Genomic DNA, 27,551 nt, shown 5'->3' with positions numbered 1-27,551 from the left:
AAACACATTTGGATACTTGATTTATGATAAAAATAACACTAATGAGAAGTGGGGGAAGGATAGTGTTTTGACCCATCTTAACCACTGTCTTTGCCCATGCACAAAATTTTTCTAGATGGTTGTAGATATAAATGTGAGAGGTTAAACGTTAAAGCTTCCACAAGATAACCTAGAAGAAAACATTTATGACCTTGAAATAGGTAGACATCTTAAACTGCTTACAAAAAATTCCTGGTATAAAGAAAAAGATAAATTGAACTGTGTAAAAATTAGGAACTTCACTCATTGAAAGACATCATTAAGAGAGTGAAAGAGCAAGCCAGAAAGTAGAAGAGATTTCTCAATACATATAACCAAATTGCACTCAGCATATAATTCCTACATATCAAAAAGAAAAAGATAACCCAATAGAAAAATAGATGAAAGACAAAATACACATTTTTACTGATAAAATGGAGAAAGATGCTAATATCTTCTCTAGGCAAACAGATCTACAAATGAATGAGTTTTATTCATTTAGGCCTTGTGATTACTATTTAGTGGCAGCACGCATATTGGAGGAGAGTGACAGAGAGAAAAGACAGCTGGAACTATAAGAACTAAAGTTATCAATTGACAGCTTTGGCCACAGTCTAAGTTAAAATAAATGTGTTGGCCTGAGTCAGGCGCTTCAAGGGAAATGAAGCAAGTGACTTGCTTCAGAGAGGACAGCTGCTGGTCTAAGTCACTCAACGTCTTAATCTGGCATCCTTAATAGATGCTCCTGAGACGTGGCCTGCACAGAAGAGAGGACTGTTCCTGCAACTGAGACCAGTTGACTGCCTTTGGAAACTCACCATCCGTGCCACAGTGGCGTCTGTTTCCCATGTGGAACAGCAGTTATGACCAGTAAGTATTCTGTTTAAGAACCCTGTGTTAAAGACTTGATATTCTTCAACACTTCAGCGGAAGCCCCACTGCAAAGGAATCATCTACTCAGGTCAACTGTTGATAGAATGGCTCAGCCAAGGCACTTAGCTGTGATCCCAGAATGATATCTTCAGCACTGTCTGGTGAAGAGAACAGTCTGAGAGACATTCCATTTATTTTCTCAGCTACCTGGTGATGAAGATGTTATTTCCTCCACATCCTACATGAGGGAACTGAGGTCTGGGGAGTTAAATGACTAAAGGGCAGAGAACACAGTCAATAAGTAGAAGAACCAGGGCTCTCCTCTGAGGTTTTCTGGGTTCAGACCCTGTGTTCTTGCCATTCTACACATTAAGTGATTAGGGACTTACTGATGAGCAGCGGATGGATTGTGGTAATGCAGGAAATCACATACCTGAAATACCAAAACCGATGATAAATACAATTGCTCCAGCCAGAATAATGATGATGCTAATAATGCTATGGAGAGAGAAAGAAACAGGAAATTACTTCTTTATTCCACTTAACATGCTGCTTTGCAACCTAGGCTCATACCTGCCCTTTGTAGGAGGTATTATATAAAGACTCTCAACTTTTTCTTCAAAATATGTCCTTTCCTAGAAGTAGGTGCCTTAGAAAGGGATCTCAACAATTCCATCCTCGGCCCCCTGGGTGCTGGGATAGATTAAAGGAGTGGCTCTTTTGTCTGATTGTGTGCATCATCTTATTTTCCTATTTCCAGATCAGTGAAGATCAGACACAAAGACTGCTGGGGAAAACCCAATGGCATTTCTGTAATGCCAGGTGGCACTTGAGGGAGACTAGTTCAATCCTTAGCCCACCCTGAGCATTACTGCATCCCTCTTATTACATCATTAATCTATCTCTTTGTCTCCTTCCATAGACTTTAAACTCCACTAAGGACAGCGGTCATATCTTTGCTTTGTACCCACTAGTCCACTTCACTCTGTAGATCCTCACTGAGAGTTTGTTTTATTAAAACAGTAAGAAGTTTACTACAGAGAGCTTAGGAAACACAGATAAACAAAAATAAGACAATAAAGTCACCTGAAACTCCACCATCCAGACATAACAACTGGTAACTTCTTGAAATGTATCTTGTCAGTTTTCAATGAGCAGATTAATAAATGATGTTTAGGAAATAAACAAATAAGGAAATACTGCTTATATTTACTGAGTGCTAGAATTATGTCACAGATATGTTGTTTTAGGCACCATTTTATGGACTATGTCATTTATCCATGTGATAACCTTATGAGGTAAACAAACGTATCTCCATTTTACAGATGAAGACATGACATAGGGATAGTAAGCTTCTTCCCTAAATTCACATGGTTGGTAAGTGGCAGAGCTGGGATTAGACTGTGTCTCCAGAATCTGTACTTGACTACTTCCTACACTGCCTGCCAGGGATGGGGGTTCAAGATAGGGTGTGTCCCTCCTCTCTGCCCAGAGGAACCCATTAGGGGATACCGGCTTGAGCTGCTGAGAGTGACTCAGACAGAACAGAAGGTGCAGGTCAGAGCTGGCGTGGTGGCAAAGCAGTCCCTGGGAAGCTTTCCCAGTGCTGCCTGCTCTGGTGCATAAGTCATCAGGCAGGTGTCCTCCGCCACAGTCTCATTGCTGCCAACTCACACATTCCCTGCACCCACACCGATGTTATGCAATTGGCAGGACAAAAGAGAGGTACAGGGAGGCAAAGAATGACGCTATAGAGAGAAGGGAAGCACAGGGCATTTTTCTTGCTGCCCCGAATAGGCTCATTGAACCCAGCTCCCCTCAGCTCAGGGATGGGCCCACCAGAGAGAAACGATAGACTCACGAGGAACAATTTGAGTAAACAGTTCCCCTAGAGGTTAAGCCCTCATGAGGTATAGCCATAGGGACAACAATTGAATAAGCAAAATCATCACTAGGACTGATAAGGTATCTGCAGTTGATTCCAAGAAGAGACCACATTTGACAACTGCCCCCTTTCTTTACACACCTAGGTGTGGCCTCAAATATTATTGGTCCAAGTGTGTGAGAACAGCTTAACAAACTCATAGCAAGAGGTACTGTCTGGCTTTCTGACTACTGAGCTGGACAGAGCAGACTTGCATTTGTGACCCAGGAATCATTTACCTTGGGTGAATTACTTTGTCTCTCTGAGACTCAGTTTCTTTATCTTTAAAATGGGAGTATGAGTAATTCCTGCTCCATCTGTTATAAAAATATTATAAGTTGAAGTATGCCCCTCCCTACTCATATTTTGAAGTCCTAACCCCCAGGACCTCAGAATGTGACTTTATTTGGCAATAGTCATTGCAGATGTGATTAGTTAAGATGAAATCATACTGGAGTAGTGCTGTGCTTAGTCGCTAAGTCATGTCCAACCCTTTGCAAACCCATGGACTGTAGTCTGCCAGGCTCCTCTATCCGTGGCGATTCTCCAGGCAAGAATGCTGAAGTGGATTGCCATGCCCTTCTTCAGGGGATCTTCCCAACCCAGGGATCGAAGCCAGGTCTGCCGCATTGCAGGCAGATTCTTTACTGTCTGAGCCACCAGGGAAACCCACAGTGGAGTGGGGTAGGCCCTATTCCGTACGACTGGTGTAATCCCTTCTCCAGTGGATCTTCCTGACCCAGGAATTGAACTGGGGTCTCCTGCATTGCAGGCAGATTCTTTACCAGCTGAGCTACCAGGGAAGCCCCTGGAGTAGGGTGGGCCCTAATTCAACATGACTGGTATCCTTATATAAAGGGGATATTTGGACACAGACACTCACAGGGAAAACAGCATGTGAAGATGAAAGCAGAGATCTGGAAGCCAAGGAACACCAAAGATTGCCAACTAATACCAGAAGCTGGGGGTGAAGCCTGAACAGATTCTTCTCATGGTCCTCGGGAGGAACCACCCAGACCGCTAGTCTCCAAAACAGTGAGACAATATTTTTTTTTCTGTTGTTACCCAGTTTGTGGTATTTTATTATAGCAGACCTAGCTTTGATCTTGTTTTAAGATCAAATGGGCAGTGATTGTTGCATATTCCATACAGGGCTATTCATGTTTCTTTTTTACTGTAAAAACAATTTATCTGTGGCTATTTGCTGCATACTTATTATTAAAAGCTATGACTTAAATCTGGAGAATAACCCAACTTGTAATAACAAAAATATCATAAGTATTTTGGTATATCAAAAAGAGCATGTAGTAGGGTAGGCTTCGTGCTAAGCATTCAGTGTACATTTTCTCATTTGTTTGAATGATCAAGTCCTGGTCTCCTTAATTTCTCTCATATTCCTCCATTTCTGTCCCCACTGCTCCTGGTCACCACCATGTCTCAGCGGCATCATTGCAACACTCTCCTGACAGCCCTGCTTCTAGACTAAACCTTGCTAACCCATGCTTCACCCTGGCCAGAATCAGTGGTGACTTCAGAATTTTTTATTATGTATTTATTTATGTATTTATTTCTGGCTGCACGGGGTCTTCGCGGCTGCACACAGACTTTTTCTAGTTGCCGCAAGTGGGGGCTACTCTCTAGTTGCAGCGCACAGGCTTCTCATTGCGGTGCCATGGCTTCTCCTGTTGCAGAGCATGAGCTCTAGGCACGCAGGCTTAGTAGCTGTGGTGCTCAGGCTTAGCTGCTCCACAGCACGTTGGATCTTAGTTCTCAGACCAGGGACAGAAGCTGCATTGGCAGGTGGATTCTTAACCACTGGACCACCAGGGAAGTCCCAGAATTTCTATATGAGTGTGGCTTAGGGGGGATGACCTAGTCGAAATGGGGCTGAGGGTGATACTGAGGCAGTATAATGCTGTAATCACGGCACGGCTTCTGGGTCCAGCCTGAACAGGTTCACATCCCAGCACCACTAGGTACTAACTGCGGACCTTGTTTCCATTCCTTCTTGTGAAGACCGAGTTGACACATTTTAAAAGATCACCTAGAACAGCCGCACACAGAAAGCTTTAAGTGGTATTAGCTATTACCATGGAGAAGGCAATGGCACCCCACTCCAGTACTTTTGCCATCTATGGGGTCGCACAGAGTTGGACACGACTGAAGCAACTTAGCAGCAGCAGCAGCAGCAGCTATTACCATTCTTGTTTTCCTTCTGTGGTTATATAATAAGCACAGGTTTATAACTAAGTATACATTTCATTGGTGGTGCCAATGGAAATGCTTGTGAGGACCACCCGTTGCTTAGCTACGGAGCTACTGGTCAGAATGACTACAAAACTAATCATACTAGTCCTGTGCTTAAAACTTCAGGTGCCTTTCCATCTCCCTCATAGTAAAAATCCACTTTGTGATGTAGACAACATGGCCTTCCAAAGGGAGTCTTAACCCTCTCTCTCCAGCCTTGCTGCTTCCCACACTGCCCCTGGCATCCTGCACTCCAGACCACCCTTCCAGCCCGCTGGGCCATCACAGATCTCCCTGCCACAGGCCTGCCCTCTTTAACGAGGGGGGTGGACAGCAGAGACACTGAATAGATACCTGGACACTCACCAGTAGAGAGGGGACAGTGGAGATTGTACATCACAGTCAGAGCAGCTGAGCCCATCTCCCTCACCCCCAGGCCCCCATGCTTCCCCGGCAGTGGAAGCAGAGCCCTGCTGTCTGTCAGCAAGTTCCCTCTCTAAGCAGAAATCACCTTGAGGTTTGGGCTGAGCTGGTATTCCCTTGGGAAACAGCTCACCCTCCAGAGCCTTGGAAAGAGAAGCAGGAACTATCAGAGCAGCCAAATGAAATAATTCCTGCCTGTTGCTTGTTAATTTTTTAAAAAGATGAATAAAATATTTCACATAAGATGTTCTTACATCGCTTTTTGGTTTTTACTTCCTAAGAATCATTTCTAATAACTACGCTACAGGAAATGTTTAATGCAAAACTGTGTCTTCTAACCAACTGCACTGGAATTCACAGTGCACGTTTGTTAGACCCTCCTGACAAAAAAGCCCAGATGACAGCCAGTGTCTTTGGAGGATTTGTTCACTTAATAAACATTAATTAAGTAGTTCCTAAGTGCAGGACATTGTTCTGGGCACTATGCAGGAAGTAGACAGATGAAGTAAACCAAATGCCTGCCCTCAAGAACCTTACAGTAAATTGAGGTAAGACACACAAATAAAACATATACAAATATACGTTGCACACACAGACACATATACATGCCACTGTAATAAGATATAATGTGAGGGTTTCAATGAAGAGAGGAGCAAGTTCTCACAGGAATTCTAGGAAGGTAGGAAATTATTTTCAGGGCTTCCCTGGCAGCTCAGCTAGTAAAGAATCCACCTGCAATGTGGGACACGTGGATTCGATCCCTGGGTTGAGAGGATCCCCTGGAGAAGGGAAAGGCTACCCATTCCAGTATTCTGCCGTGGAGAATTCCAGGGACTGTATATTCCATGGGGTCGCAAAGAGACACGACTGAGCGACTTTCACTTCACTTCAGGAACTGATTTAAATCTGAGAGAAATAGGGAGAATCAAAGTACATTTTCATGTACAAATTTCAAAGAAAGTAAAGAGAAAGGCTTCATCCAAAAGTATGTTTAGCTAATTCATGCTAATAGATACTCTGTCTCCAAGGCAGAACCAAAAGGAAAAGTTGTCTCTGCTGCACTGCACGGGGTCAGGACCCGAGCATCACACCGGAGGGTTCTGGGCCGGCGGAGGGGAGTTTCAGGGGCTGCAGACCTCAGCCTGCCAGGGGAGGGGCCCGCCTTGCAGACGGGGAATCAGCATAAAACAACCACACAGCCTGAGGAGGGCCTCGCTCACTTCTCTCATGTGCCTTTGCTTCAAGTGCTGGCCCTTTCTGCGGCACTAGAAAAAATGAGGCATTTCTGTTAAGACGTGCTGTGTTCCCAAATAACCTCATGTTCTACAAAATCACACAATGAACGTAATAGGCTTGTGGGGAAAAAAATAGGGCTAAGGGAAGACCATTCAAAACCCATGTGACTCTGTGATCGGTCTCTTAAGAGACACAGTAATTGGTACCTTGGGAGATGACTTGGCAGCCAAACCAGGCAGCTTAGTAGGCCCAGAAGCTGCTTCAGGGAAATTTTTAAATGGACAGAAACCATTGAGTGGAAACTCCAACTTAAGGTGATATGAGGCAGTGAGGTTGTGGTAAAGGTGGGTACAATGGCGGGAAGTGGAACCTGGGGGGTGGAAGGCCGGATGTGGGCCTCTGGGGTGGGAGCCCCAAGTGCATGGGTTCATTTAAAATTAAAAGCAAAACAGAACAGAAAGCCATACTCAGCCCTTTCCCACCGACACTGTCATTCTTCTCTGCTGTTTCAGCTCCTCTCGCCTTGGAAACATTTGCATGTGACTCAATACTACATCTATGTTAAACTGTATCAGTCCTCTCTTTTCTGACCACATGTGAGCTAATTGACTTTATAGATACCTATATTGCAGCAGACAGACTATAGTAATGAGTTACCAAGAAACAAGATTGATGATATCCTAACTCTGCAGTTTCAGAAGTTCCAAATAGGCAATCCTTTTGACCTAACAATCACCCTTCTAAATGGGGTACCACCTCCTTCTGGCTATATGAGACCCTAATAAATTTTATTTGCAATTCCTTGTTGAAAAGAAGCAATGTTTAATCTTCTTTAGTTTATATTTTTATGGAATGTGTTATTAATATGTGCTTCCAAAATTGTATGAAATTCCTAGAAATTTATCAGTTCAAGGTGTTTGCTATCCGTGATACGTCCGGTTATAGTGTAATTAGTCATAATTCCAGTTATTATCTTAAAATGTTACCTCACTGAAACAATCAAATTTCCTTGTCAATTGCATTGAAGTGAACTCTCCTCAGGTCTTTAAAAAAAAAGAAAAGAAAACTGGGATGAGATACCTACCTTTTAAGGACCAACTCTCACTGTATCAGAGATTCGTAAGGATGATTAACCAATAGCTAATGCTTATCGGTCCTGTTCTGTGTGCCAGTGCTGTGCATCCAGAGTCTCGTTCATTCCTTACAGTAATGCCTAGAGGCAAGTGTTGCTATCTTTACCTTTTTAAATGTGGGGAGACTGAGGCTTAGCTTAAGTAAATGACCAAACTCTCACAGCTAGAAAGTGGGAGAGTCGGGTCTCAAACCCAGGGAGTCCAGTTTGTGAGCCCATTCTCCTAAGAGCCATACTTGTAGAAAAAGTGCCATATGGCAGGAGGCTGCAAGTTTGGAAGGCCTCCTCAGCCCCACCCATGAATATCGTCTCTAGCTCTATTTCTGAAAACAAGGACTTCCCAAATTTGCTCTGCCGTTATGTAGAGCAGTCATCTGGGAAGGCATCAAATGCTCTTTGTTTTATTCAGACAATAATGCTTTCTCTGTTGTCCAGTTTCTTCCTCCTTCCCAAATACCTAGAAAACTGAGAGGGACTGTATTTCTTATAGATTAGCAGCTTACCTCTACTCGTGCCACTGATAAATGGTTAATACTCTGAAAACTAGGTTAAGTTAGCAAATATGGGATTCATCTGAATAAATTCTACTTTTAAATATTGCAAGCAGAATATTTGCATAAATCAAGTAAATATTTGAATAAATCAAACATATTACTTTGTTTATAAACTAATGAAGCAACTAGGTTTATAAAGGGATGCTGAAATTGAAGACATTTATTACAGCCTATCCAAAAAGGTTCTCTCTCTCTGCTTTTTTTTTTTTTCCCCCAGAAAAGGAGAAAAGGAATTATTTGTGGCCCAGAGGGTAAAGCGTCTGCCTGCAATGCGGGAGACCCGGGTTCGATTCCTGGGTTGAGAAGATCCCCTGGAGAAGGAAATGGCAACCCACTCCAGTACCCTTGCCTGGAAAATCTCATGGACGGAGAAGCTGGTAGGCTACAGTTCATGGGGTCGCAAAGAGTCGGACATGACTGAGCAACTTCACTTTCTTTCACTTTTTTTTTCTATGTGAAGCATTGGGCTTCAAGGTAAAACTATGTACCATTCTCTAGATATCGATTAGTGTAGATTGCTTAGAACTAGGTTGAGAAGCTTAGATTGCTGAGTACTCAAGTTCTTTCTTTCCCTGAAGAATCCAGAGTATGTTTCCCTATCTCTACGTTCCTCTCCTTCACCTCTTCATTTTGGAGAAATCAAGGCCAGTGTGGATCCAGGAAATGAGATCACAGAGTGGATCAGAAAATGAGCAGCAAGAGTGGGGAGTGAAGAGTGAGGAAGAAAATTGGCAAAGAGAAGGAGCTGTTCCTGGGAGCTTGAGGAGAGTATAGAAGAGGGGGCATCCTTTCTGCCCCATACTGCAGAATGGGTATCCCTGCTCTGCCCGTACTGCCTTAATGACAGCAGACAACGTGGCTTTGTGTTGAGGAAAGGGATTTTAGGAAACTGTATGAGAAGCTTGGGTGCTTTTGAGTCAAGTTGAGGAATCCTCTCTTCTTTCAAGCTGCCACTAGGGGTCATAACACAGGATTGTGGGGTCCTCCAAAGCCCGGGCCCCAGGATTACATCGTATCTGGGCCCCGATGCCACAAAACCAGAGAGCCATGACCAGCAAGTGTATTTCAATTTGCACACCAGCTTCTTTTGTATGATTGATGGTGATGGCCTAGGATATCATGTTGGAAAAGACTGCAAGGCTGCCTCCAGACTCAGCAAGAGAGAGGACCACTATTGATAAATGATTTCTAAGTGATCACATGGGCCTTATCCCTGGGTTAGCAGCAACACATGAAAGGGGGCTTTAATTGGCTGATCAGTACCAACTACCTGAGTCTCAGGCTAATTTAATTCAGTTCAGTTCACTTCAGTCATTCAGTCATGTCCAACTCTTTGCAACCCCATGGACTGCAGCATGCCAGGCTTCCCTGTCCATCACCAACTCCTGGAGCTTGCTCAAACTCGTGTCCATCAAGTCGAGGCTAGTTTAATAGCAAATTGAGGCTAACTTAATAACAAATCAAGGCTAATTTAATAGCAAAGTAATGCCAGTCTAATGGCAATGTTAGCTGACTGCATATTTTGGCATAAATATGCCTATATTTTAAGAAGAACACCGATTCATGTGTATATTTAGGACAGTGTTTCTCAAGTTTAGCCTTGCTGACGATTTGAACCAGATAATTCTTGGTTGTGGGGCTGTTCTGTTCATTGTAGGTTGTTTAGCAGCATCCCTGGCCACTAGCCGGGATGCCAGTAGCACCCCTGCCCTTCTTGTGACAACCTAACACCATCTCCAGATGTGTCACCCAGGTTGATAATCATGGGTCCAGGAAAAACAGGGTCAGGGTGGTGATGTGATTAGAAGAGAAGCCTTTTGAAGAATAGTTAGTAGAGAGGACTAACTGTAGTGATGATCATTCCAAAACGAAGTAGGCTGTATGGGCCTGTTCTCCATCACCCGGGAAGCAACAAAGCCAGTAGGTGAAAGTGCTAGAGGTTAGGTTTAGATTCGCCATAGAGAGAAACTTTCCGACAGAACTGTCGCGCTGGCCTGAGCCTGCAGCCCCGCGTCACTGTGTGTGGGTGTGCACCCGGGGTTGAGCAACCGCTTAAGGAGAGAAGAGGGAAGGGAAGAGCTTCTGGCACTAAACGAGGGTTGGAACAATCCCCAAAGTCCCTTTCAAATGTAGTAGTTATATGATTCTGTAATCTGATACTCCTTGGCATTTGCTCTGGCCTTGCCATTGCCAGAGTTCTGTATTCTGTACCTGCCTCCTAAAACCTTTGTTAATCATGTACCAATGATAATTGATACTGAGTGTATGACCTCATTTAATCCCCACAGCAGCCCTCTGAGGGAGGTAATAATTTCTGTGTTTCATAGATGGGGAAACAAAGGCCCACTATCAAGGATCTCATCCAAGGGCTCATCCCTGGGAAATTAGACTCCATCATCCATGGCCTTCATTACTATGCTCTATTTTATATAAATCCAAGTTTTGTAAACCATAGTGTTCAGACCTGTACTGAGGCTCATGTTTTGTACAGTTGTAACTGGTGGAAGGACTACATGGCCAGTTTTACATGGACTGAAAGAGTCTCCCTCTATCTTTTGTCTGAAATCCTGAAAGGAAAACAGGAAGGAGGAGTGTCAGGTGGAAAAATATAGAATGTTCATAACTAGACACCACCTTTCCCCAGACAATGTTGGGTGTGCGGCAAAGCCATTTTATTTTATTCTTAAGCCAGCTCTATTTATAACCGTCCCCCGATTGCCCACAAAGCCCACATTAGCATTTCATCAGCCGGGTGCACAAGCAGAGTGAGACAAAAGTCAACACAAGGTTGATTACTAGTCCTTTTCCTAATCATACCTGTATTTCCCGTTCCTCCTTATTCTCACCCCGGAGGAGAAAAACATTTCCAGAAGATTGCTTCAGCAGCATAACTGATCTCATTGTGTTTAACAACAAACACACTTCAAACCTTTTCCAAACCTCCCGTGAAGTGTCTGTGCTGTTAGAGAAGCCCGGTGTCCTCTAAGCGGTCTGTGTGGCCTGCCCTGTAACAGCTTAACTGTGGGTCTCTCAAACCAGCCTTGAGGAGATGCTCACAGCACCCAGGGTGAGGTTTGGCTGCTAACAAGCACTTCGTTTTCATGATAACAGTTGTTTTTTGGGCTGCTCTTCTTTCACCACTGCCTTCTCCCTGGCTTGGCCCACATCACCTCAGCCTGATCATTTCCGGAATGGACGACACTGAGAGAAAGCACTGTGTCATCCTTGCCTCTTATCAATTCCTCACAGAGCCCAGCACTCATGATCTGAGGAAGTCTCGATGGGAACAGGGGCTGGTGTCGTTGAGAATGATGCCATTCATCCTTTGGTGGTGGTGGATTAGTTGCTAAGTCATGTCTATTTGTGACCCTATGGACTGCAGCCCACCAGGCTCCTCTGTCCCTGGGATTTCCCAGGCAAGAATACTGGAGTAGGTTGCCATTTCCTTCTCCAGAGGATCTTCTTGGCCCAGGGATTGAACTCATGTCCTATGTCTCCTGCATTGGCCGGCAAATTCTTTACTACTGAGCCACCAGAGAAACCCATCACCTTTGCCATACCCTAAAGCCACAGCGACCGTTTGGTGTTGTTTTTCTTGACCTGGCTTCAGGATCATTCACTGTCACTGAAGAAATTCAGATAACTGCTTGGGCTGTATCCTCTCTGAACACCTAACCCTGGGATATTAGTTCACTGTTTATTCATTAAGAAAACCGGAAACAAGTACATCTGTCTTCCTCAGAGCTTTTCTCTAGCCAAGCACATATGTCTGTCCCAGGCAGTCTGAAGTCTCTGCGTCCTGAGATGGGACACAATGTCATATCTGTTGAGTCTGATGCTTCCATCATTCACTTTCTATTTCAGTAACCCTAGAAAATATTCCATAGAAAACCAGGCCACTGTGTCTTGGAAGTCAGTAGGGATATGCTGTCCAGTCTTCCAAAAGTCCTACCAGGACTAAAAATCTGCTGCAGATCCTCACCTGCTAAGACCCAGATTCTCATCTTTTAGACACGGGCACAGTTCTCCAGGTGTGGCCATTGGAAAGGTTTTAAGGACGGAGATGTGGCCATCGGGCTGCCGGGCCCACTCTCTCAGGACCTGGTCGCTCTGTCTGAGCTGCACTCTTCAGCTGCCCTGTTGCTGCTGTGTGCTCTGTAACAAACCTCTCACATCAAGGATGGTTCTGAAACCCAATACAGGGGAGATGCTCCCTGTTCTAGGAACCACAGCCATCCTCAAGTTGAACTCCCCTGTGGACCTGTCTGGTATAGCCATGAAGTTCCCTGGCCTTCCTGGACTCTGCAGCCTGCCTCTGCCCTGGAGCTGGGTTTGAACCCAGATGATTTCAGACTCTGCTCTTGGTCTTCCCCTTCTGGTCCAGCCTGAGTTCTGGTGCCTTGGTCTCAACTTTCTCCTGTAGATTCATGGTTTCTGCATTCCCCTCGTACTACTTGCAATAAGAACCTACTGTGTTCTCCAATACCCGCCCCCAACTCCCATCCCAGACCCTGTGAGCCACCCTAACCCACTGAGACCCAGGATCTGGCACAGACCCGGAGACTGTTACAGGGCTACAAGGAAACACAAGATTTCTTTTAATCTTCTGAGTAAGACTTCTCAGAACACATTCAGATACCGTATTCTAGTAAAAGCTTACAACTGAAATCTCAAGTATTGATTTGAGAATGAAAAGTGAAGCATGCATATAAATTCTGAAAGTTTAAAGTTTGAACACAAATATAAGCTCAAGAAGAGTTTACATAAATTTGTGGATACTTTATCCCATTTCTTGCCCGACTCTGGCCCCTACCTCCATGTTCCATCTATTCTACATTACTTTGGGCCTCTAAATAGGCCAGGCTGTTTCTCATTTCTGTGCTTTGTTCATGCTTTTTTCCAGTTCTTGGAATATGGTAGGCAGTTAATGTTTGTTGAATAAGTGCTCTACCTTAGAAAACATTTCCCTCCGAGTGTCTAGCACATAGTATTTAAAACTTGTTGAAGTAATGGTTAAATTAAATATCAGTGCTGTATTACTAAGGGAAACTAACACATTCTTAACTTTTGAGCATCCAATTACGGCAGAAATCGTTTATCTTCCCTTTTTAAAAGAAAATATTGGGAGTTTGGGGTTGACATGTACATACTTCCGTATTTAAAATAGATAACCAAAAAATAAATAAATAAAAAAATAGATAACCAACAAGGACCTACTGTATAGCCCAGGGTACTCTGTTTGATATTCTGTAATAACCTAAATGGGAAAAGAATTTGAAAAACAATAGATACACTCGTACACACACACACACAGACACACACACACACACATACACATATGTATAACCGAATCACTTTGCTGTACACCTAAAACTAATACAACATTGCTAATCAATTAAACCCCAATATAATTTCTCTCCATGAATGACTTATGAAATAGAGAAGTCCTTAAAGGAGCTGTGCAGAGGATGAAAATTTAACTTTCTAGCGACAGTGAATACAGATATATTAAAAATAACCATCTTACTTTATAAGTGTTTAAAACGCTGAATAAAACAAAGCAAAACCACATGCATATTATTTTTGAACACTTGCTTTTGCTAGCAAGAAAAAGAAGTGAGATGTACAGAGGCTGAAAATGAAGGAGACATATGAATCCAGGGAGGCAAGAGAGTGCTGAACAGCGGCTGGCTGTGCTTCCCCGTGACCACAAGCTTCTGTCTTAAGAGTCATACAGAACACAGAAACAAAGCTAAGGGACCACACAAGCCAGGGGCCCCAACTGGAGACTCAGGTAGGCGAGGATCCCTACTTCCCCAAAGGACAGTAGCCTCAGTTGGTCTTAATTTTGAGTGAAGAGAAAAAAATTACTCCCCTGAGTCTGGGTATATTATCGTTCAGTCATCATGCAGTTTAGAAGCCTGAATTCACAACACATCCAGCCCCAAAGAATCCTAAACCAAGAACCAAGTTTAAAGAGTTCCTAGCAGGTAAAGTTTCGATGCTTGATAGAAGTTGAAGGAAATATTTCGGAAGACATATACTCTCCAACAGATGAGTGGATAAAGAAAATATGGCATATATCCACAATGGAGTACTGCTCAATCATAGAAAAGAATGAAAAAATGCCACTTGCAGCAACAGGGATAGACCTGGAGATGATCATACTAAGTGAAGTAAGTCAGACAGGGTAAGACAAATATCCCTTGATACCTATTATATGTGGAATCTAAAATACAACACAAATAAACTTAATTACAAAACAGAGACTCACAAGACACAGAAAACAAACATGGTTATCAGAAAGTGGGGGGGATAAATTAGGAGTTTGGGATTCACTTATACACACTAACATATATGGAGTAGATAACCAACAAAGATCTGTTGTATAGCACTGGAAACTATCCTCAATATCTTGTTATAATCTATAATGGAAAATAATTTTTAAAAGGATATATGCATGTGTGCCAAGTTGCTTCAGTCATGTCCAACTGTTTATGAGCCCGTGGACTGTAGCCTGCCAGGCTCCTCTGTCCATAGGATTCTCTAGGCAAGAATACTGAAGTGGGTTGCCATGCTCTCCTCTGGGGAATCCTCCCCACCCAGGGATCAAACCCATGTCTCCTGCATTGCAGGTAGATTCTTTACCACTGAGCCACTAGGGAAGTCTATATATATATAGACCTGTACAAATTTCAGTTGAACAGATATATATATATATATACACACACACACATATCTGTACAGATAAAATCATTTTCCCACCTCAAAAAAGAAAAAAAAGAAGAAGAGAAAGAAATACACTCTCAACCCAGGCTCCAACAAATTTCTGCAAATGAAATTCCCCCAAATCAGTTCATAATAAAAAAATTATTAAGTACACAAAGAAAAAACTAACATGAACAAAAGTTGGTAGAAACAAGCCACAGATTGGGAATGAAAAGACTTTGAATATTGAAACTGCTAGATAACAGATTATGAAATAAGCCTTTCAAATTTGTTAAATGGAAGAGGGAAGGCAAGCCCGAGTAAGGAATGAGAGACTAAAAAAGCTGATTAGAAAAATTTGAAAAAGAACCAGACAGATATATAGAAATGAAGAATAAATAATTGAGTTCAAACTTACTGAACAGGTTAAGTAGTAGATTGACTACAACTGGAAGAGAGAAATAGTTAATCCAAAGTAAGAGTGGAAGAAATACACATGGTGTAGTACGGAGAAACAAAGGGAAACATAAAAGAGGGGATGGAGGATCAAGAGGGTAGAGAAGGGGGAGTTCACTTCCCCGCACAAACATATCAAAAATATACTCCCCGTGTGGAACAATTCTCAGAGAAAAGCCGCTGGAAACTGGCACATTTCCTGTACAAACAAAGCTGCAAGATAGATCTCCACGTAACAGTGTAAGATAGGGAAAAAAAAAAGACCTCAGTATGGGACTGGTGCCCCTGAGGGATCTCTAAGGAAGAGAAAATCCCCAGGGGCAGACCCCACCAGGGGAGACCGCTCGCCTGCTGGGAAACCCCCTCAGACAGAGGAGCTGGAGAAACCTAGACTCTAATTGCGTGGAAAGCCCATGCTGGTTTGCTAACAATCAGGGAAGAGAGAGACCTGAGCTAGTGGTCAGGTCAGGGGGTTCCATTTGCTGAAATTTGTTGTGGCCTGGGCTGAGAGTGCATTTCGCTTTCTTCCTTCTTTTTTTCTTTTTTGTGGGAGAACCACCAGGGAGAGAGCCTCCTTGCTGCACTTCCCAATCCGAAGAGAACCTCCTGGTTCGGCTCGCTCCACACCCCAGTCTGGCAGGAGATACAAGCAAAGATCCGGTCTACATGTGCAGAGACAAACCAGGGCACCTGGGGTGTGATGGAACTGAACAGCAGAGATGGGTGTCAGCACACACAGTGGGCAGCGAGTGAGCCAGCCAGACATTGTCAGTGCACGCACCTGGCAGATATCGTGGGCAGTACCACAAGAAAACACAGCAGCTAAATGCTGAATCTTAGGCAGACAAGCCCTGGGAGAGGACTTGACTTAGCTGTGTGGAGACAGCCAGGAGGGCGTGGCCCAGGGGGAGCCATGGAGCCTATTGTCAGCATGCATGGCAGAGGAGGGCCTGGACACAGCAGACATTGGCACCACAGGAATGCACAGTGGCTGGGGACGGAGTCTCAGGCAGATAGGCCCTGGGCAGGAGCAGGCAGTAGTTCATTTCCCAGTGGGATCACTCAGGCTCCACTCACCCTGCACTGCAGCTTGGTGCTGGATCTGGGCGGACACACCCTGGGAGAGGTCTGCCACAGAGGCAGCCCAGGTCCCCAGTGGCAGCGTAGCACCACAGTGCCTGCAGGCACAGCACCTGAGCCCCCAGCCCCATTGCACCACAGCCCAGCACTAGGTTTGGGGTGAGGACAACAGAGAAAGAGAATGACCTTGGGCTGCTTCTGTGTATGGGTTCACTGTGACCGTGCAGGCCTGACTTGCTTCAGTCGTCACTTCCTTCAGGACGAGGCATATACTCAAGGGCAATGGAGCTTGATTGAACTTGGGGCTTCTACTGCAACAACTGGGGAGCAGACCCTGCCTCCCAACAGGGTGGTAACAGTCACGGAGCAGTGAGGGGGCCCTGCCCCTACATCCAGCCAGGCTCTTGGTTGTGACCCCCTACCAAGAGGATTACGGCCAGCACACTGAGGAAAGACATGGCTGGAATGTACACCCAAACCAGGCCTTGAACCAAAGATACTGGATTCACACAGTCTACACAGCGATACTCCCACATAAAAACAACCCTTCAAGGCCACAGTAGGTAACTTTTTCTCCTAAATTCACAGAGACAGAGAAAGTTAAGTAAAATGGAAAAGCAGAGGAACTGCTCTCAATGAAGAGAACAAGAGAAGTCCCCTGAAAGAACAAAGAATGAAACAGAGCTCACCAGTCTATACTAGAACCTCAGTTCAAAAAGGAGGTTATAAAAATGTTGAAGGAATTAAGAAAGATTATCAATAGAAATGCAGATAACTGTGATAAGGAACTAGAAGCCAATCTAGTGTGAGAAAGTCTAGGTGTACCAATCAAAATTAGACAATTCAAATGCCAAGATAAAAATCAATCTAGAAGCAATGAATAGCAGACTAAATGACATAGAAGAAAAAAAATTGAAAAAAAAAAAGATGTGGTCTGGAAGATAGAATAATGGAAACCAATCAGAACAGCAAACAGAAAGACAAATGAAAGCAACATACACGATCTGTGGGATAATATAGTAATATAAAGCATTCCAGCCTACACATAGTAGGGCTTTCAGAAGGCAAATAAAGAGCAGAGGGGATTGAAAAAGTATTTGAATAAATTATGGCTGAAAAATTCCCAAACCTGTAGAAGGAAACAGATATCCTGGTACAAGAAGCACAGAAAGTCCCAGACAAGATGAACCCAAACAAATGGATGCCAAGACACCATAATTAAAATGGCAAAAATTAAAGAGAGGATTCTAGAGGCCACAAGAGAAAAACAAAGGGTCAGTTACAAAGGAACCCCATTAGGCTATCAGCTGATTTTTCTGCAGAAACTTTGCAGGCCAAAAGGGAGTAGCATGATATATTCAAAGTCATGAAAAGGAAAAGGAAAAACCTGCAACCTAGAATACTCTACCCAGCAAGATAATCATTTAAAATAGGAGACATAGAGACTTTCTCACACAAGCAAAAACTAGAAGAATTCAACAATACTAAATCTACCCCAGAAGAAATATTCAAAGGTCTTCTCTGAAGAGAAAAGAAGCAAAAATCCATAGGAAAAGGAAAAATCATAATAGGAAAGGTAAATATATAGAAATATTGAAGAGCACTTAAATAAACCAGTATATAGATTAAAAAACAACCAAAAATTATCGTAAAAGCAACTATAACTGTAATTATCAGCAAAAGGATAAGTATGAAGATGTAAAATAGGACATCAAAATCACAAAATATGGGCGAGGGGAGTATAAAAAAATGTACCTTTTAGAATGTGTTTGGATTTATGTGACTATCAGTTTAAAGAAAGTAGATATAGTTATGGGTCAACATACTTGAACTCCAGGGTAACCACAAATCAAAAACATTCAATAGATTCACAAAAAACTAAAAGAAAGGAACTCTAGCATGTTATAATACAAAAGAAAACCATCAAATCAGAAAAGGAAAAATGAAAAGAAGAAAAAACATTAGAGGAACAGATTCATTCCTAGATTTTTCTGCTATTTTCCAAGCAATTTTATAATGTCATCTTTTATGCCGGGATTAGGGGCTGGGAACATGCAGTGAACTACTCATTCCAAAGGCAAAGAAAGAACTGGGTAGAATGGAGAATGCAGAGAGTGAGAAGGCAGGTGTGGGGGATGGGCCCCTCATGCTCCCTCTCCACTTCTGTCTGGGGCTGTGTGTGTCCAGATGCCCTCTATATGGTCACTGATGCCATGGAGCCAAGGGGTACATGAGGCACATCTGAGTAGTCCAGGCTCCAGAACCAGCCCTGTTTCCACAATACCTCAAGGCAGATTCAGAGAGCATAACTATTTTCACATTTGTCTGCCAAGATTTCTGGGCTTCCTTTCAAATCCTTAAAAAAGGATCCTTTTTCTATCCACTTTAACCAATTATGCAGTATTACCCCAGACCCATAATTTAATCATTTTTCCAGGCACTTGAGTAACTGGGGGACAAATCAATAGCATTTGCTCTGAAGTTCCTAAGAAGATACCACGTTCTTTCAGCTCCCTTGCAGGCTACACAGACTCCTTATTCTCTTGTGTATGGCCTCCCTCAATAGAGGCAATGCGTATTAGAAGCTGTCTCCTTGCCCTTATCAACCCTGTACATTTCTGTGTCTGACACTTTTCATATTGTATTAGAATGATCTATTTATACATTTGTGTCTTCTTTAATCTCCTCTCAATTTCTCAAGAACAGGAACTGCACCTTTTTGTTTTTGTGTAATAATAGGATGTTAAATTTAAAGCTTCAACTGAGATTCAAGATACAATAGATGCTGCATACCAAACTGAGACACCACATCACTCTGTAGAGTTTAAAAACGGAATCTTTGACAACCAGTTCCATGATTCTTAGCTACCTCAATCAGATGAAGGACTATAAAAAGGAATCAAAGTGGAAAGAGAAGATTTGTGATGCTATTTCTTAGGAGAAAAAAACTTTTCCCTCTGCTATGAGCACGTACTCTTCCCCCTCCCAACACACAAAGCACAAAGTTGTGGTGTGGTGGGGACACCATGGACTATAGACAAAGTCATACTTAAGAAATTTAATGTAATCTAGAACATAGGGGCTTCCCAGACAGTGCTAGTGGTTAAGAACCTGCCTGCCAATGCAGAAGACATAAGGGGTGTGAGTTTGATCCCTGGGTTTGGAAGATCCCCTGGAGAAGGGCATGGCAACTCACTCCAGTATTCTTGCCTGGAGAATCCCAGGGACAGAGGGGCTTAGCGGGCTACAGTCCATGGAGTCACAAAGAGTTGGACATGACTGAAATGACTTAGCACAGCATGTATAGCATAGAACAGGTCAATGAGAGAGAGAGAAAGAAAGAGATAATATGCATTTGAGGTCACCACTCTTTCACAGGGCTTCCCAGGTGACTCAGTGGTAAAGAATCCACCTGCAGTATAGGAGACATGGGTTTGATTCCTGGGTTGGGAAGATCCCCTGGAGAAGGAAATGGCAACTGACTCCAATATTCTTGCCTGGGAAATACCATGGACAGAGGAGCTTGGTGCACTGCAGTCCATGGGGTCTCAAAAGAGCTGGACACAATTTAGTGACTAAACAACAACAAGAACTCTTTTCATAAAATAAGGAATAGATGAGTTTGTCCAACAGGCCAGATACCCTGGAGCCATAATGAGTTCCCATCAATAGGATTACCTGGGAGATGAGCCCTGAGCATTGAGAGTCATGTGTGATGTAGACTTTTGGGGAACAAAGGACTGAGGGGACATCAGCCAGATGATGAAGAGGACAAGTTTTCATCAGAGGCTTCAGAAGTTTCAGCATGTATTTCTCTACTGAATGTACTTTAAAAGGTCAGAGGAAGATAAAAATAAAATCTTGCTTTGATTATAACCTACTGGTCATGTTGGATCAATATATCAGTCACATTTATTCCCCTAAGTGTCAGACATAGTGCCTGACTCATCCTAGACATTTGACAAATGCCAAACTGAGCTGACTGATTTTGGCACATACTCTTCTATGAATCAAAACATGTCCATGAGGCAGCCCAAATGGATGGCAGCCCATATTTTTATTTCAGGGTTATGTCTATTTAAATTACACTTTGGGGAAGATTTTATGGAAACAATTAAAATCACCTTATAAATACAAATATAGATTTAGATATCAGCTCTTATTTATTATACGTAAATATAGTCAAGCTCTAGAGACTCATTGCTATTGCAAATTCTATAAACCCCAAACATCTTGTGGTCTGGTTTTTGACAATGTTACAAAGAATTATGAATCCAATAGAAAAGTTTAACTGAAACCAGTGGACATGTAGGAAAGTATCCAAAGGCATTACAGGGAAACTGAATAGAAAAAAACTTCAAAAAAATCCTCTTCCTCAACTTCTGTTCTTATTAGCTCCCCAAACTTTTCCCTTCTCAAAAATGTCACCAGATTTCCTCTGAAATCCACTCCCTTGTCTTTTCTTCCTCGTAGCCTCAAATCCACTCTCAGCTGCACACCCACTCTGCTCTTTCCTTTCTCTTATAGCATTCCCAGACTTCTCTGCATGGTTTACTCCACTGAATTCATAATCATGAGTGGTCGGGTGAGCAGACTTAGCAGAAAACACCAACATTTTCCGGAGGAGTTGTGGGGAGAAAAAAGAGGCTGTGAACTTCATTTTCCTCTAAAAGGGAGACTTGCCAAAGGGCAGCATTAGGAGGAAGAGTACAGCAATGAACTACAATGGAGAAGAATCTGAAATATATATATGAGTGAGTCTCTTTGCTGTATGCCAGAAACTAACACATTGTAAATCAACTATACTTCAATAAACAAAAATGGACATCAGAGAAAACCTGGCCTCTCTTGTACTACCTCTGGGACTTTCTCCACCTCACAGGAACTCATCTTTAGCTTGACTATGAAGTGAAACCTTATAAGAGATGTATTGCTTTGGTTTTTGTTTCTAATTAAAATATATAATATAATATTTTATCTCAGTAGTCATTGATGTGAAAGTATTAGTCTCTCAGTCATGTCCGACTCTTTGTGACCCCATGGACTGTAGCCCACAAGCTCCTCTGTCCATGGAATTATCCAGGCAAGAATACTGGAGTGGGTAGCCATTCCCTTCTCCAGGGGATCTTCCCAACCCAGAGATTGAACCTGGGTCTCCTGCTTTGCAGGCGGATTCTTTATCATCTGAGCTACCAGGCAAGCCCCTTAGTTATTGATACTTGGATGTAAATGAGTGTATTAGTTACTTTACACTACACTTGGATGGTAAATTAGGAAGAGACTAAGACATAAGAAAGAAAATCTCAATAATGAGGAAAAGTGGAAACATTAGATACAAAATTTGCCATTTTCTTTTTCAAAACGTTGGCAGGGTTAGTTCTGGTCCTGGAAAAAGGCTCATGTAAAAATTATTATTTTGGGGAGTCTAGTTGTCTGGTAGGAGTGTGAATTGGAGCAAACTTTAGGGTAGGTACGGGGCTTCCCTTATGGCTCAGTTGGTAAAGAATCCACCTGCAATGTGGGAGACCTGGGTTCGATCCCTGGGTTGGGAAGATCTGCTGGAGAAGGGAAAGGCTACCCACTCCAGTATTCTGGCCTGGGGAATTCCATGGACTGTATAGTCCATGGGGCTACAAAGAGTCGGACACGACTGAGCAACTTTCACTTCACTTAAGGTAGGGACAGAAGGACAGTTAGGCCATGTGTACCATAATGCTTCAGTGTGCACAGTGAGTCTTAATCCAGCGATTCTACTTCTAGGACTCTACACTAAAGAACCAGCAGAATGCATTTCTAAGGACATTAACTATAGTGGTGATTAAAAGTAGCATAATAGTTGTGGGCAAATAATTGGAAGCACCTACATGTCTGAGAATCGGGAACTGAGTGTGTAAATTAAGGTGCATCCCTAGAGGTGATGCTATGTAGTTGTAAAGAATCACATTATAAAAGAATGTTTATTTATGTGAGAAATGGTCACAAAATTGGTAAGTAGAAAGTAGCTTCTAAAATAATATGTACTGTATGCTACCATTTATTAAATCTAAATATGGAGAAAAAAGGCTGAAAGGATATGTTAAAGGTGGTTATCTCCAGGTTCAGGATGGTATAGATTTAGATATTTTTTATTTTGGGCTTTTCTGTATTTTCCAAGTTCTACCCACTGTCCTCATATTACTTTTGTAAAATAAATAAGAAGAACATATTTTAAAAAAGAAAACATTGATCTATTTTCCCTAGGTTTGAACTTTCTTTGAGACAGTGTATGAACAGGCATCTTTCAACGAGATGCTCCCACAAAGTTGTTCACTTACAACAATTTCCTGAATCAGTGGTTTGTACTTATCATAGAGCTCCCACAGGAAAAGCCAGAACCCAGTGAATGCATGCTAGAAGTTACCCATAACTGCTTTTTCTTCCTTTAAATTAGCAGGCATGTTCTTCATAGCTCAATAGGTGATTTATAAGATGAGGTGATGGAGACCAGATTCAGTTTGGGGGGGCCCAGGTGAATAGCACCAGGAGCCCCAGTAAATAGCATTTCCTTTACATTTGGACACCTTTGGAAAATGCTGATGAAAGCCACCATCTTGTGCTTCACTGCTTTACAGTTTTGCCATAAGGGTAGAATCCCTTACATGTATTAAACAAATTATCTCACAGGCCCCACACTTTCTGCGTCAGGTAACTAGCATTTATAAACAGATAACACATTGATAAGAATAAATGGAGTATGTTGGGATCACTCTTAGTGAAAATGCTTATTTGCTGAATCTATAAAAGTTGAGCATTTCATTAATCTAGAACTTTGTCTATGAGAAATGTCAACCTAGAAAAGGAGAAAATAGCCAGATTTATCTTTTTTTAAAGTTTTGATCTTTCTTGCTTTCTTGTGCTTCTTTGAAGCACAAGCTGGAATCAAGATTGCTGGGAGAAATATCAATAACCTCAGATATTCAGATGACACCACCCTTATGGCAGAAAGCGAAGAACTAAAGAGCCTCTTGATGAAAGTGGAAGAGGAGAGTGAAAAAGTTGGCTTAAAACTCAACATTTAGAAAACTAAGATCATGGCATCCGGTCCCATCACTTTGTGGCAAATAGATGGAGAAACAATGGAGACGGTGACAGACTTTATTTTTGGGGCTCCAAAATCACTGCAGATGGTGACTGCAGCCATGAAATTAAAAGACTCTTGCTCCTTGGAAGAAAAGCCATGACCAACCTAGACAGCATATCAAAAAGCAGAGACATTACTTTGCCCACAAAGGTCTGTCTAGTCAAAGTTACGGTTTTTCCAGTAGTCATGTATGGATGTGGGAGTCATGTATGTGAGAATTGGACTATAAAGAAAGCTGAGTGCTGAAGAATTGCTGCTTTTGAACTGTGGTGTTGGAGAAGATGCTTAAAAGTCCCTTGGACTGCAAGGAGATCCAACCAGTCCATCCTAAAGGAAATCAGTCATGAGTATTCATTGGAAGGACTGATGCTGCAGCTGAAACTCCAATACGTTGGCCACCTGATGCGAAGAACTGACTCATTAGAAAAGACCCTGATGCTGGGAAAGATCGAAGGCAGGAGGAAAAGGGGACGACAGAGGATGAGATGGTTGGATGGCATCAATGACGCGATGGACTTGAATTTGAGTAGGCTCTGGGAGTTGGTGATGGACAGGGAAGCCTGGCATGCTGAAGTCCATGGGGTCGTAAAGAGTCAGACACAGCTGAGTGACTGAACTGACTGACTGACAGTTTTGATCATGTTCAAAAATTTTCAAGATTTTCGTTTTCTCCTACAATTTAAACACAGAAGTTTTAGGAGACCTGTATTATTACTATTAGTTATTGCTTTATTTTTGGCTGTGCTGGGTCTTTGTTGCTATGCAGGCTTTTCTCTGGTTGAGGTGGACGGGGCTACACTCTGTTGAGGTGCACGAGCTTCTCACTGCAGTGACTTCTCTTATCTCAGAGCCAAGCTCTAGGGCTTGCAGGCTTCGGAAGTTATGGCTCCCAGGCTCTAGAGCCCAGGCTCAGTAGTTGTGATACACAGGCTTAGTTGCTTCACGGTATGTGGGATCTTCCCAGACCAGGGATCAAACCCATATCTCCTGCGTTGGCAGGCAGATTCTTTACCACTGAGCCACCAGGGAAGCCCTCTTTTTCAAATTTATTCTTAATTGGAGTATAACTGCTTTACAATGTTGTGTTGGTGTCTACTGTACAACAGCTTGAATCTTAAAATTCAGTTGCTAAGTCATGTCCAGCTGAGCACACCAGGCTTCTTTGTCCTCCACTATCTCCTGGAGTTTGCTCAACTTCATGTCCATTGAGTTGGTGATGCCATCCCAACCATCTCATCCTCTGCTGCCCCCTTCTCATTTTGCCTTCTATCTTCCCCAGCATCAAGATCTTTTCCAATGAGTCACATCAGGTGACCAAAGTATTGGAGCTTCAGCATCAGTCCTTCCAATATTCATTATTCAGGTTGATTTCCTTTAGGATTGACTAGGTTGATCTCCTTGCAGTGCAAAGAACTCTCAAAAATCAGCTGTATGTATACATATATCCCTTCTCCTCCCCCACCCATGCCCACATCTCCCTCTTCTAGATGGTCACGGAGCTCCCTGTGTGGTATAGCAGCTTCCCACTACCTATCTATTTTACACATGGTAGTGTGGAAGATCTTTTAAGGGGAAAAATCCTTATAGTGATTCAAAAGAGCCAAGATCTTGATAGCTTTGTAATATCAAAATACTTCTTTCTCATACCAATATTCCTCTCTGCTAACACTTCAGAGTTTTACTTCTAAAGGCTTTTTAAGATAGGCAGTGGAACCGGCATTTGGGGTTTTGTCACTGAGACTCCTGGGAAGCTGGGCTTCTTGATAAATTGCAGCTACCATAACCTTGGACCTAAGGGGATGTGCACCAGCTTAGCCACCCTGACTGTCTCCACACGCTTAATCTTAGTATCAAAAATAAAATAATTTTTTCTAGACTAGAAAAGGGCACAAACTTTGGAGGCCGATAGATCTAGACTCTACATTTTAGTCCCTTTGCGTATATTGTATTAGTTGTGACCATGGATCAGCAGTGAACGTGATGATCCCTGGGAGAAAAGCATCAGTAAGGGGCACCACGGGCCCAGCAGAGCCCAGTCATTAACCAGTGAGTCCCGGACCTCACTGTCTCTCCCTGCCATTTGAAAATCATTCTCAAAAATGATTTGATTTCATCTTCTGGTTTTGCCTATCTCCGAATCATCCTCCCAAACATCCCCGTACACTTTCTCACATCATTCTCAGCCTTGATTTACTCAGCTGCAGGGTGGGAAGACAAACACCCACCTTATTCAGTTGTTGAGAAGATTAAATGTGGCTCATGCTCATCTCTCCAGCTACCACTCTCCCTTCCTCTTCCTCTTCCCACTCCACCTCATAGGTCTTGCCTTTGCCTGGATATTCTCACCACTTCTCTTGCTTGGCTAACTCCCAGTCAGATTAGAAACCACCTCCTCTGGAATAACCCCCTACAATCACCATTACCACGACTGGACTAGAAGTTGATTTTCGAGCTTCCGCAGCTGGCCTGTGGTGGCACTGAGCATGCAGTATTCTGTCTGTCTACCTGTCTCCCCCATTCTATCCTCTAAATGATGGTAAGTCCTCTATTTTGTACATTAGTATAGCTCTAGGATCTATGGTGCCAGCTACAAAGTAGACGACCTATAAAAAAAATTCCACAGTTGACATAACTCCTTGGCTGAGAGATCCAAATTGTCAGGCTATCTCCCTGACATAGACTCTCCGGAAGCTGAAACCAAAGGGGAAATGAGCAATGGGAAATAAAGGACCATTGCTTTTTCACATTTCTGCCTGTTTTAAAGGGTGTATGGGGGCTTCCCTGCTGACTCAGTGCTAAAGAATCTGCCTGCCAATGCAGGAAACACGGGTTCGACCCCTGATCTGAGAAGATCGCACATGCCGAGGAGCAACTAAGCCCATGTGCCACAACTACAGAGCCTGTGCTCTAGAGCCCTGGAGCCGCCGCTGCTGAAGCCCACGTGCCCTAGAGCCTGTGCTCCTCAGTGAGAGAAGCCACTGCAGTGAGAAGCCGGCAACTAGAGAGCAGCCCCCGCGCGCCACAACCAGAGAAAAGCCCACGTAGCAACAAATACACGGCACAACCAAAAAATAAATAAATAAACTTTTTTAAAAAAGGCGTATGGGTCTTGGTTTTTTTTAAAAGGTTATCTTCCTCCAACGAGCAAGGCAGTTTCTCCATGAAAGATGTAGACATGTCAGATAATGCAAGAGAGCTACGTGTTGCCTTCAGCGTCACTGTCATGACCATCTTTTGTACCTTATCACCTTTGATCCTCAAGGTGGTTCTGGGAGGCCCATTTATTGTCCTTAATAAAAATGAAGTGACTGGCACAGGACCACACAGGATAAATTTGGAAAGGAAGGTCAAGTCAGGCTCCCCTGATTCTAAATCCATCTTTTCCCATCTACTGTACAGCTGAAGAGAAACAGCATCACTCCGCCCCTTCCATTTTCCTCTGCTCTCAGAGCTCTCACAGCAGACATTATAAAGATTATTTGACTTTGACAGATAGATGACAAATGAGACATGAGGATCTGAAAGATGGTGTGGCCCATTCAACGCTTATCTGTATTTGCTGTTTCAGTCAGCTGAAGTTAAAGGCTTTGTTTTCACTCACATCATGAGAAATCAAATAACCTTGTTCTGTCCTTTCTTGGTAATTGCATGTTTGTAGCAATGCCCTTGAGAGGCCAATAATTTCCTCTGTAAGTATGCTCCCTCTGGGCAGTGCCTTCCACTGTAGGGCACAAAACTGTTAGGGTCCCATTTAATGTCATTTAAATGCCACCACGGGGA

The 27,551-nt window shown here is 43.0% G+C and overlaps 1 protein-coding gene and 1 long non-coding RNA gene across 5 annotated transcripts in view; one reads left to right on the top strand and one right to left on the bottom strand.

Annotated features, from left to right (window-relative positions):
• Positions 1-26,870, top strand: part of LOC138987204 (uncharacterized) — a 46,717-nt gene extending 19,847 nt beyond the window's left edge. The window contains exons 2-3 of one of the 2 annotated variants that reach the window (XR_011463623.1): positions 758-888; positions 26,592-26,870. This is a non-coding gene — a long non-coding RNA (uncharacterized lncRNA). Of the gene's footprint in view, positions 1-757; positions 889-21,178; positions 21,622-26,591 lie in introns of those variants that run through there. The other variant, XR_011463624.1, reaches the window with a different exon arrangement.
• The window catches only part of VTCN1 (V-set domain containing T cell activation inhibitor 1), a 68,770-nt gene that overhangs the window by 27,181 nt on the left and 14,038 nt on the right, over positions 1-27,551 (bottom strand). For all 3 annotated transcript variants that reach the window (XM_014480209.2, XM_070367424.1, XM_070367425.1), the window contains exon 2: positions 1,325-1,389. In XM_014480209.2, coding sequence (XP_014335695.2) covers positions 1,325-1,389 — 65 coding nt within the window. The remainder of the gene's footprint in view (positions 1-1,324; positions 1,390-27,551) is intronic.

This window comes from Bos mutus, chromosome 3 (assembly GCF_027580195.1).
Source record: "Bos mutus isolate GX-2022 chromosome 3, NWIPB_WYAK_1.1, whole genome shotgun sequence".
NCBI classification, from domain to species: domain Eukaryota; kingdom Metazoa; phylum Chordata; class Mammalia; order Artiodactyla; family Bovidae; genus Bos; species Bos mutus.
The sequence above is the reverse complement of the archived record's forward strand: the minus strand, read 5'-3'. Positions and strand labels throughout refer to the sequence as shown.